The following is a 12,174-nucleotide window of genomic DNA, read 5'->3' as shown; positions in this document are numbered from 1 at the left end:
ACATCATTATAGACACAGCCAGAAGGCTGCTACCAGGTGAGGACAATTAACATCATTATAGACACAGCCAGAAGGCTGCTACCAGGTGAGGAAAATTAACATCATTATAAACACAGCCAGAAGGCTGTTACCAGGTGAGGACAATTAACATCATTATAAACACAGCCAGAAGGCTGCTACCAGGTGAGGACAATTAACATCATTATAGACACAGCCAGAAGGCTGCTACCAGGTGAGGACAATTAACATCATTATAAACACAGCCAGAAGGCTGCTACCAGGTGAGGACAATTAACATAATTATGAACACAGCCAGAAGGCTGCTACCAGGTTACAATAATTAAAATAATTATAATAAACAGCTACCAGGTGAGCTGAATGACATAATTATTTGTTTGACAATTAACTGTCATGTTAAATGTCGTGACAATAATCGTGACAGCCCTACTGACTCTCATGTCCCTCCCCCCTCTCTCCCCATCCCCCCTCCCCCCCTCCCAGGTCGTGGCAGAACGTGTACTGTGTCCTCAGAAGAGGCAGCATGGGTTTCTACAAGGACAACAAGAGCGCCAGCAACGGCCTCCCGTACCACGGAGAGGTTCCCATCAGCCTGGACGAGGCTGTGTGTGAGGTGGCTAACGACTACAAGAAGAGGAAACACGTCTTCAAGCTCAGGTAGGAGGACAGGGGGGAGGGGGAGAGGGGGGCGGGGAGAGATATGGAGGGTAGGGAGGGAGGGGGAGAGAGAGAGGGGAGAGAGAGAGATGATAGTGAAGTGACAAGTTAACACTAGAGTAGCCTCGGAAACCTCGTTTTTATTTCCAGGTAGAAAAAAAAGATCTGGGGCCGAGTCCACTTCAATTTGGCATAGAGTAGCGCAAATGTCAATCACTCTCTGCTGATTTCTGGTCGTCTGCACCTTTGTTAAATTGACGCACACACATGCTGCCGATGCCATAGAAAGCAGAGGTGAACCCCAGGCTAACACTAGAGTGTCTGGGAGGTCTTTCTGACCCATTCTGAGATTTTTAAGTTCATTATCTTTGCCCCGTGAAGCTCTCAGAAGGTTCCCCTTCCATGACTTTTCCTAAATATTTGATTCAAATCATCTTTTTTTTTTCTTCATCTGAAACATTTTCTAAACGTATTGTATTTCTTTCTTTTTCTTCTTCTTTTTTTTTTTTTACCTTGCTTGGTTACATGTGTTAATGTGACATAAGGCTGAGATACACTTTTTGTTCACAGCACACACCTGACAAAAGACCATTGATATTAAATATTGATGATGATAGTTAAATAGAATCGTTTAAATCTGAAGGTACATTTTGTTCTAATATGGTCCCCATTTGGACACCCCTGGTGTCCAGTATAGTAGGATGATGATGATGATGATGATGATGTGTTGTTTTTACGTCGGTGGGCTCATTGTTCCAACCGTGTGTCTGCAGGCTGGGAGACGGTAAAGAGTTCCTGTTCCAGGCCAAGGATGAGGTGAGTTCATTTATTCTACATGTTTCAGGGATGTCATTGATCACTAGTTCATTTATTGTCTCCACCAGGCCGAAGGCATGGGGAGAGAGTATGTTTTGCACTCCGTCCGTGTGTGTGTGTGTCCTTCCTTCCGTCCGTCCGTCCGTCCGTCCTTCCGTCCGTCCGTTATCAGCTAATCTCCGGTACCGTTGGCCCGATCCATGCCAAACTGTGCACACATACTCCATGGATGCCAACGATGAACCTCTGCCCCAAATATTCCTCAACGGCCTGTTATAGCGCCACCATGAGGCCGATTTAGGCAAAACACATTTCTGTAGATTACCCGTACACATTTTATCCATACATCACACAATTCGGTATACACTATCTACATAGTCATGTGATCAACACGGATTTGCACCATTTCCCATCTTCCATCCTGATTGGCTAATATTGGCTTCCAAAGCTCACATGAATGGTCCGTTTCGAACAAAATGCCACAAATCACAAAAACAGTGTGCAATTTCCGTGAAATTATACACGCACATTTCCACTAGGCCGAGGACGACATGCCACTCATTATTTTCCAAATCAGCCTCATGGTGGCGCTATAACAGGCCAATTCCTGTTTTTAGCTATAACTGCATCAATCTGTATACAACTTATGTATGCGCACTCCCTAGAGGCCATGGAAAAACATTTTCCCTGCATCCCTCCACATCTGCCGGTTATAGCGCCACCATGAGGCCGATTTCTGCTAAACACATTGCTTATGTTAGTCGCACAGATTTCATCCAAATCTCACGCAAATCGGTACACACGATCTCTGTAGTCATGTGATCAAGACGAGTCTGTTGGATTTCTCAGATTCTACACTGATTGGCTAACATTGCCTTCCAAAGTTTTCAGGAGTGCTGCACATGTCCTGCTCATCCAGAATTCTATCCTCAGAGATGCTATGAGTGATCTGGCTCTGCATTTCCTCAACAAAATGAAGAAATTGTTGCAAAAAACAAACAAACAAAAAAACATGTTTATATTACTCCTAAACATTTTGCCAAACATCACACAGTCCTATCCTCCTGGTGGAGACCTGTGCCCAGAAGGGCACTTTTTCTAGTTCTACATGTTTCAGGGATGTCATTGATCACTAGTTCATTTATTCTACATGTTTCAGGGATGTCATTGATCACTAGTTCATCCCCCCCTCTCCTCTCAAGGAGGGGCAGTGCAGCAAAGCATCATGGTCATTGTAGGAATTCAACAATGCAGTCAAACCCTCTATTCAAACACACAGACTTTCTGGCCTTGTAGGATGAAAAATTCAAATTGTGCTACTGGTATCTACTACAAATACTATTAACTCTTTTTGTGCCATCTATGTACATTTTCGTACCCACATTCATTAACCCTTTTGTGTGAGGAAACACTAACTAGGTTATTTTAATTCATTCCCGTGTGGCTGAAAGGTGGAGATGAGCTCGTGGATTCGCTCCATCGGAATCTCCATCCAATCAGGAGGAGGAGGAGGAGGCGGAGTAGGGGCGGCGCCCGACTCCCCCATGGGTCCTAAAGCGCTGAGCCGAGCCATGACCATGCCCCCCATCTCCTCCCCCAGCGGGGGGGAGGGGGGCTCCGCGGGGGGAGGGGTCACCATGCGCAACAAGGAGGGCAAGGATAAGGACCGCGAGAAGAGGTTCAGCTTCTTTGGCAAGAAGAAATAAAATAGAAAAAAAACACCCTCCCCCGTTTGGTTCGTTTGTTTAAAGAAGAGAAGAAAGGAAAACGGGGGGGGGGGAAATATCCACCGGGTGAAAAAACTATTATTATTCGTGAATAATTCCAACAAACTGAAAAAAGGAGGTCAGAAAAGGAAGGTTCTCTCGTCGTCATATTCTCCACATCGCTCGCAGCACCGCGCCGCTCCACCAGGGGGAGCCGTTGGCAACGGCTGTGTGGCTTAGCTAGACCCTTATTTACTTTACTCTCTCTCTGTCTCTCTCTCTCTCTCTCTCTCTCTCTCTCTCTCTCTCTCTCTCTCTCTCTCTCCATTCTACATTCCGTCTGTGGTTTAATTTCTCCTCCTCTGACACTCGGCTGCAAAAAAATCTGACGAATGAGGAAACAAAACAAAACAAACCGAAGCCACGCCTCCTCCTGAAGCCACACCTCATCCTGAAGCCACGCCTCCTCCTGAAGCCACGCCTCCTCCTGAAGCCTGAAGTAGCTGAGATGGTTTTTTTGAAAGAAGCCGACGAGGAAAAAGGAGTGTTTTAACGGGAGTGTGCATGTGCGTGTATGTGCGTGTGTGTGTGTGCATGTGCGCGTGCGTGCGTGTACGTTTGTGTGTGTGTATGTGCGTGCGTGTGTGTGTGTGTGCGTGCGCGTGTGTGTGGGTGGTTCTAGCGGTAACCTTTAGGACGGTGAAGAGGCCTCTCTCTTTCGACCTGCTTTGATTTATTTTTTCCAATTCAAAATGTCTGTGTTTTTATTTAACTCTCAAACGAGTCCATTTTAAACGACGCCGGCTCTACGCTGCTCGCCGAGGGAATACAACGATCTCCAAGTTCGCCACCGCGCCGCTCTGCGTGGCGGCGTGAGCTTGTAGATTGGGGGTGTTTTGTGGTTGAGCAGCGGGAGTGTGAGTCGGCGGTTTAGCAGCCATGTTGTTTTGATGCCGTGTCACTAATGACCAAAAAAACAGAAAAGTAAAAAAAAAAAATGAATGATTTAATTAAAGCGTCCTTTTCGCAAATCTTATCTTTTATTTTGTTCTCCTGGGGATAAAGAATTAAAAGGACCACATGGATTTATATTTTTGTTTTGGTATTGATGTTATTAACCCCCCTACAAGATATTATTGCTGTTATAATAATTATTATCATCATTATTATTATTTATCTTTTATCTATTGCAGGTTTGATAAAACGATATGAGTAGTTATTATGAATCTGTTTTTGATTGAACTAGTGGACACTGTTTGGGCTCCGCCTCCAAATGTATCGTTTCCATTTTGTTTGTGTGTTTGTTTGTTGTTGATTTTATTTTCCAGGATTGAACAGTTTATTGAACAGTTTATTGAACAGTTTATTGGGGTGTTTTTGGAGGAAGAAAGAAAAACCAATAAAATGTTGAACACGTGTTTCTGGTTAGCAGTCAGTGGGCAGCGATCGCCACGGGGAGAAAATTATCTATATATTTAAAAAAAGGTTTTATTTTTTAATTTCGTCTCTCTTAATTTTGCCTGTATTTCACGATTTGTTATTCAGTGATCTGTTTCTGCTTGATTGATTTTTTTTGACATTCCTTATTTCTGTATAAAAAGCAAAGGAGATTAGTTTTCTAGTGTGTGTGTGTGTGTATGCGAGTGTGTGTGTGCGCGTGTGAGTGTGTGAGTGTGTGCGCGAGTTGTGGTGCTGTGGATTTTTTGCACGCTTGTTATTTCTTGATCAGAGGTACGTTGGTAATCGGATGCTTCCTTTTCTTACAGTGAATAGTAAATACACACAACAACAATTCCCAGACACACAAACCTAAGATTCTTACGCAGACATCTGGCTTTTCTTTGCATGTCGTTGTTTCTTTTTTTCCCCTTTTTTTTTTTTTTTTTTTTTTTTCTTCTACCTGAGGTTTTAGGGAATGGAGGATCTGTGGATGTGAGTCTCGTGCTGCAATCACACGGGTCGGGCAGAGGCCAAAGATGCAAAGCTACGCGGCGTAGTCGTAGCTTTGTGTCTTTGCAGCTGAAGTTAAAAACCAGCTCAACTTTTGTAGCAGCTGCAAACGTTGCATGTATCTTTGTATCTTTAATTCATGTCGCTGTGTTTCCATTGACAATGAATGGTAGTCTGTATCTTTGCATCATCTTCACGTCGCTGCTGTGCTTCCATTGACGATGAATGGTAGACGGTTTCTGCCCGTGTGAACGCGTCAGTCGACAGAGGGTTCAGGGTTCAGGGGTCGACAGAGGGGTCAGGGGTCGACAGAGGGTTCAGGGGTCGACAGAGGGTTCAGGGGTCGACAGGGTTCAGGGTCGACAGGGGTCGACAGGGTTCAGGGGTCGACAGAGGGTTCAGGGGTCTGGTTGCAGGTGTAGGGGGGGGGGGTCAGGGGGCTTAGAGGGTGAGGGGATGTGGAAGTGGAAGTGTTTAGTTGAGTGTGTGGTGAAGAACGATTGGTCTTTGTGACCACGTACGTACGTTCGGACGCAGAGGGGAGAAACCGTTTTCACACGCGAGCGACACCACCGCACGACACGTAAATAAGGCTAACCAAGATCCACAGTGTTGATTTAAACTCTACAGTGTGACGACGGTAGGGAACGAACCTGTATTTAAAGTCTACAGTGTGACGACGGTAGGGAACGCACCCGTATTTAAACTCTACAGTGTGACCACGGTAGGGAACGCACCCGTATGGAAATTCTTGGCCGATACCGATATTGATGTGATACCCATATAAATATATTTAGTTTTTGTTGTTTTTATTTCCCCTTTTTGTGCTGCCAGGGAAACAAATGCATCTTCAATACAAGAAATACATGTTTTAGAATCTACAGCTTGGTAGGCTGCAGATAACCAACACACCAACATAGAATCTACAGCTTGGTAGACTGCAGATAACCAACATAGAATCTACAGCTTGGTAGACTGCAGATAACCAACACACCAACATAGAATCTACAGCTTGGTAGACTGCAGATAACCAACACACCAACATAGAATCTACAGCTTGGTAGGCTGCAGATAACCAACATAGAATCTACAGCTTGGTAGACTGCAGATAACCAACATAGAATCTACAGCTTGGTAGGCTGCAGATAACCAACACACCAACATAGAATCTACAGCTTGGTAGTCCAAAGATAACCAACACACCAACATAGAATCTACAGCTTGGTAGACTGCAGATAACCAACACACCAACATAGAATCTACAGCTTGGTAGACTGCAGATAACCAACACACCAACATAGAATCTACAGCTTGGTAGGCTGCAGATAACCAACACACCAACATAGAATCTACAGCTTGGTAGTCCAAAGATAACCAACACACCAACATAGAATCTACAGCTTGGTAGACTGCAGATAACCAACACACCAACATAGAATCTACAGCTTGGTAGACTGCAGATAACCAACATAGAATCTACAGCTTTGTAGACTGCAGATAACCAACATAGAATCTACAGCTTGGTAGACTGCAGATAACCAACATAGAATCTACAGCTTGGTAGGCTGCAGATAACCAACATAGAATCTACAGCTTGGTAGACTGCAGATAACCAACATAGAATCTACAGCTTGGTAGGCTGCAGATAACCAACACACCAACATAGAATCTACAGCTTGGTAGTCCAAAGATAACCAACACACCAACTCAGCCAACGCAAAATGTATACATGCTTATCCTCAACAGATAAATATCGGCTACTGCCATCGGTTAATGTCAGCTTTATTTTCCGATACTGATATTGGCCGATAACGGCAAACATCGGCCGAGAATTTACCTATAATGGTGGAGTTTACTGTGAGGTGTTCCCCAAGTCTTCCCTCTCTATTCAAATGGTCCTTAAATACAAAAAAAAAGAAGGGAAAAAAATGAATGTTTCTGAACCGTAGCGCCTGGCAGTGAGCTAACGGACTGTTTCTCAGTGTGTCAAAGACACAGACTGTCGTGTTGGACGTTTTTTTCTAATCTTGTGTAACGTGGCGTGACTTGTAGGTTCCAAACTTTCTCTTCCACGCCGATGACGTTTCGCCGTAATAAAACCATGTGACTTGTAAGCAGGGTCGGGGGTTTAACTGTGAGTATAATGTAATGGGATTACAGAAATATCATCGTTCAACAACCAGAACAAAAAAAAAACCTAACAAAGAAAAACTGTATATTTGTAAGAAAAAAAGAACAAAAAAACACCATTGCCTGCCTGGTCTGCTGTGCTTGAAAGACACTTCTGATTTCAAGATAATTTGACACGTGGAAATGGTTGCTGATGACAGAACAATTATGACATCTTAACAGCTTGGTTTCATTCGGTATAGGCTGCTTACGAACGTGAAAGTAATCCAACGAATGTACATTGTTGAGTTTTGCAGCGTTATTTATTACTACCGAACACACGGCTTTGTAATGGATTACATGTCGGATGAACAGCGAAGCTTCCCAACCCTGGCAGACAACAGCATGGCATCCATTCACCGCATCAGATCATTGTCACTGCCCTGGCAGACAACAGCATGGCATCCATTCACCGCATCAGATCATTGTCACTGCCCTGGCAGACAACAGCATGGCATCCATTCACCGCATCAGATCATTGTCACTGCCCTGGCAGACAACAGCATGGCATCCATTCACCGCATCAGATCATTGTCACTGCCCTGGCAGACAACAGCATGGCATCCATTCACCGCATCAGATCATTGTCACTGCCCTGGCAGACAACAGCATGGCATCCATTCACCGCATCAGATCATTGTCACTGCCCTGGCAGACAACAGCATGGCATCCATTCACCGCATCAGATCATTGTCACTGCCCTGGCAGACAACAGCATGGCATCCATTCACCGCATCAGATCATTGTCACATACAGTAGCACGGCTGGGAAGTCACTAAAGGTGAAAGAAAAAAGGGTTTTAGATAAAGTGATATTAGAAAACAAACAATAACAACAGTTAGACGAGTTACTTAATGGTCCCACAGTAAATTTAAATCGTTGAGGATATCGTAACGCCTTAGAATGTTGTTCCGCCCAAACTGTGAGAACGTGTTTTATTTTTTTCTCCTCCGAATCAGAAAGCTGTATTTATTAACCAGCGTTTAATTTAAATGTCAGACAGCCTGGCGTCTGGGCCTTGAGTTGACGTCTAGTGTCTGCTGTGTTGGCGGCCTCTAGTGGTCACTGGGGGGGGGGGGGGGGGGGGGGTCATGTGACTATGGACTGAAGTACTGTCGCCCCTCTGATGCCCGCTGCTGTTCACATGTGTCAATGCGTTCACTAGTAGGCTACAGTACTACAGTACAGTACAGCACCACTCAGTGCCGACGGGTCTGATTTTTTTATTATTACCTGTAACTCAGAGTGTACCAGTGGAACCAAATGGACCCGTGTGTACACTCTGTGTTACAGATCTGCAAAGGGGGGCCATTTGGACCCCCCGGCCACGAGGGTCCCTGGACCTCAGTTTGAGAACCAGCTGCGTTTGGGTGAATGATGATTGACCTTGACCCCAATGACCTCCAGACTGACCGGGACATTAACTCTTGACCCCATACGTCTACCTTGAGAAAGGTAGACTCCTCCTTCGGCTCTGGGTGGTCTGTATCTCCATAGACATAGAAAGGTAGACTCCTCCTTCGGCTCTGGGTGGTCTGTATCTCCATAGACATAGAAAGGTAGACTCCTCCTTCGGCTCTGCAGCGTGTTATCTCGAGAAGAAGCGAGACGCATGTGGAAGCATAGCTTCCGCGTGCGCCATATAAGGGGACGTCCGGGTGGCCAATCGGAGGCGATGTAAACGTTTTGTTTTTGGTCATGCCAATAAAGCTCCTTTGAATTAAATTGATAAGTCCCGGAAAAGACGCGCTGTGATTGGCCAGTATAGTCACTTGAGTGGCAGCGACGCAGCGTGCCTTCAGCACTTCCGCTTAATTCACTTCCTCCTTCGATGCGATACACGTCGCTCCAACAGACTGCAGCGGCCAATGAGGTCGCTCCTACGAAGTGCAGCGGCCAACGAGGCATCTCTTTAGTTTCATATCTGTGCTGATAGCGCCCCCTAGAGTTCACCTCCTATACCTTCATCTCTCATGGCCTTTTCTTTGAATGTCTGCTCCATTCCTCAGTGAGTCACTCAGAGTTGTTAATAATTCCACTACTGTTATGAATTAATTGCTATTCTCATTCTTGCTACTGTTATTGAGTATACTTACTACTGTTACTAATGCAACTTATCGCGACTATAAACCGCTGTTCATTTTCAGGTACGTGTCTGTAATGACAGACCATTTCCACACGATGTCAGTGTGCTGTGGAGCGTTCTCATTTTACCAGTTGGAAACTGTTTGTTGACTTGTGTATCTCTACATCTAATATTAGGAATAATAAAACATGGTTTAATCAAAGACAGTTTTATTGTGTTTTTTTATTTTTTTTGCTGTAAATTATGTTCTACTAAATGTTAATGTCGATAACATGAGTACGGCTATAATAAATGTATTTCATTGCATTACTGTGACTCGAGTGGACTAGTGGGGGCAGAGTCCCGACTCCCTTGAACGGTCCGAGACAGAGTCAAGTCCGAGTCAAATTACGTGCGAGTCTAGAGACCAGACCGAGTCGACGAATACGTGGAGACCTTCAGCACTACAACACTAGACATTACATGATGTTACATATGAACTCAATGCTCATGAGTCATGACTGTCAAGCTATTTAGTTTGTTTTGCAGTTTCCCTGCTTGAAAGGGATGGTGCCGTCCATAAGGAGATTTTAACTGGGTGTTTTACAGCAAAACATTTGAGTACACACTGTCCCAATACACTATTACACTATTACACTATTCGTTCCCGATCCCGATACCACAATTTGTGTTAGCCGATACAGATACCCAGTGACGTAGGGGCCGGGGGGCCAGGGCCCCCATGAGGAATTGGACCAGGGATCTCGGCCCCCATGAGGAATTGGACCTGAATATATATTCGCCTCGGTTCGTCCCGTTTGTGCCGCATCAGGTCGCGCCCTTTCGCACAATTCTCGTCTTGCATTGACTTTGTATGTAATCGTGCCGCTCTAACCATCCAAGTCTGGCACCTTAACACGTCTGTTTTCCTCACTGTCCGGGGTGGTGGGGGGTGGACCGCGTTGCCTGTCCCCTTGTACACATGCAGACACGCAGGACACGGGCCCCCATGAGGATTATGAAAAGTATTCGTCCCTGCAGATACCGGATACCGATACCAGTGTTGTGATCTTGTGTTGTGTTTATAGCTATCTAGCTATATATCTGGTGTTGTGCTTTATAGCTATCTAGCTATATATCTGGTGTTGTGTTTATAGCTATCTAGCTATATATCTGGTGTTGTGTTTATAGCTATCTAGCTATATATCTCGTGTTGTGTTTTATAGCTATCTAGCTATATATCTCGTGTTGTGTTTATAGCTATCTAGCTATATATCTGGTGTTGTGTTTATAGCTATCTAGCTATATATCTCGTGTTGTGTTTATATTAGACTCCTCACTCAAACACACACTTGCAGTTTAGGCAACTCCAAAGCAAACTCCACATGCCCCAACATTTTATTTACCTGCCATAGTGTCGACCCCTTACCCCTGTGTGGGATCGCTGGTTAGACTGGCATAGTGTCGACCCCTTACCCCTGTGTGGGATCGCTGGTTAGACTGGCATAGTGTCGACCCCTTACCCCTGTGTCGGATCGGTGGTTAGACTGGCATAGTGTCGACCCCTTACCCCTGTGTGGGATCACTGGTTAGACTGGCATAGTGTCAACCCCTTACCCCTGTGTGGGATCGCTGGTTAGACTGGCATAGTGTCAACCCCTTACCCCTGTGTGGGATCGCTGGTTAGACTGGCATAGTGTCGACCCCTTACCCCTGTGTCGGATCGGTGGTTAGACTGGCATAGTGTCGACCCCTTACCCCTGTGTGGGATCACTGGTTAGACTGGCATAGTGTCAACCCCTTACCCCTGTGTGGGATCGCTGGTTAGACTGGCATAGTGTCAACCCCTTACCCCTGTGTGGGATCACTGGTTAGACTGGCATAGTGTCGACCCCTTACCCCTGTGTGCGATCGCTGGTTAGACTGGCATAGTGTCAACCCCTTACCCCTGTGTGGGATCGCTGGTTAGATTTTGTAACCCATTTTTCACCCCTGTGTCAATTATCTAATGTGATCCTGGGCTCTACACACCCTCCGCCAACCTAGTCCCCATATATGGGGGACATGGGGAGAGCAACGGACTGAACTCGTGCTTCCTTCATGCCTGAGTGTCCAAGTTGCTCCTTTACACCGGACAGGGGGGACTTTCCCAGGTTGGACGTAGCGTGTGGAAGGAACACGTTATTCGGCTGGCCAGGGGGGGGGGGGCAGTAAGACCAGGATTACTGCATGTTTTTTGTGAGTGTACATACCCTAGGGGACACGGGGAGAACATGCAAACTCCACACAGAAAGGCCCTTTTCGCCAACCCCGCCTCGGGTATGGGCACTGATGACGTGGAGGAGGAAGCACGCCGCCAGCACCCACATCGTCCCGAGCGGGAATCGAACCCAGGACCTTCTAGCTGTGAGGCGACAGCACTACCAACTGTGCCACCGTGCCCCCTTTTCTATTATTTGAGGCCTCATCTTGTTTTCCTTTGAGGACGTTACGACGTACTTGCTTTTTACATCAATATACTTCCAGTCTTGAAATTGGAATCGATTTTTCGATGCAGTTACGGTTTGAGAATCATTGCATTAAACAGATTCATAATTGGCCTGGACCGTGGCTGAGCGGTCCAGGCACCTGACCGAGCACCTGACCGAGCCCGTCAGCCTTGCCGCATGTCTTTCCCCCTCCATCTCTCTCCCCCTTTCCTGTCTAATTACTGTACCCCGGGGGTGCCCACACATTTTTGACGTGAGAGCTACTTTCAAATTTACCAGCTCAACAAGATCTACCCACCGAAAA

At 45.7% G+C, this 12,174-nt stretch overlaps 1 protein-coding gene across 1 annotated transcript in view; it reads left to right on the top strand.

Annotated features, from left to right (window-relative positions):
- The window catches only part of sptbn2 (spectrin, beta, non-erythrocytic 2), a gene marked incomplete at its 5' end in the record, with an annotated part of 172,449 nt that extends 167,836 nt beyond the window's left edge, over nucleotides 1–4,613 (top strand). The window contains 3 exons of the mRNA XM_079510831.1: nucleotides 502–675; nucleotides 1,449–1,491; nucleotides 2,943–4,613. Coding sequence (XP_079366957.1) covers nucleotides 502–675; nucleotides 1,449–1,491; nucleotides 2,943–3,197 — 472 coding nt within the window. The 3' untranslated portion in view covers nucleotides 3,198–4,613. The remainder of the gene's footprint in view (nucleotides 1–501; nucleotides 676–1,448; nucleotides 1,492–2,942) is intronic.
- Nucleotides 4,614–12,174: the final 7,561 nt, after the last annotated feature.

The sequence above is a fragment of the Electrona antarctica genome, assembly GCF_951216825.1.
Source record: "Electrona antarctica genome assembly, chromosome: 9".
Lineage (NCBI taxonomy): Eukaryota > Metazoa > Chordata > Actinopteri > Myctophiformes > Myctophidae > Electrona > Electrona antarctica.
This window is presented reverse-complemented; position numbering and strand designations above follow the sequence as displayed.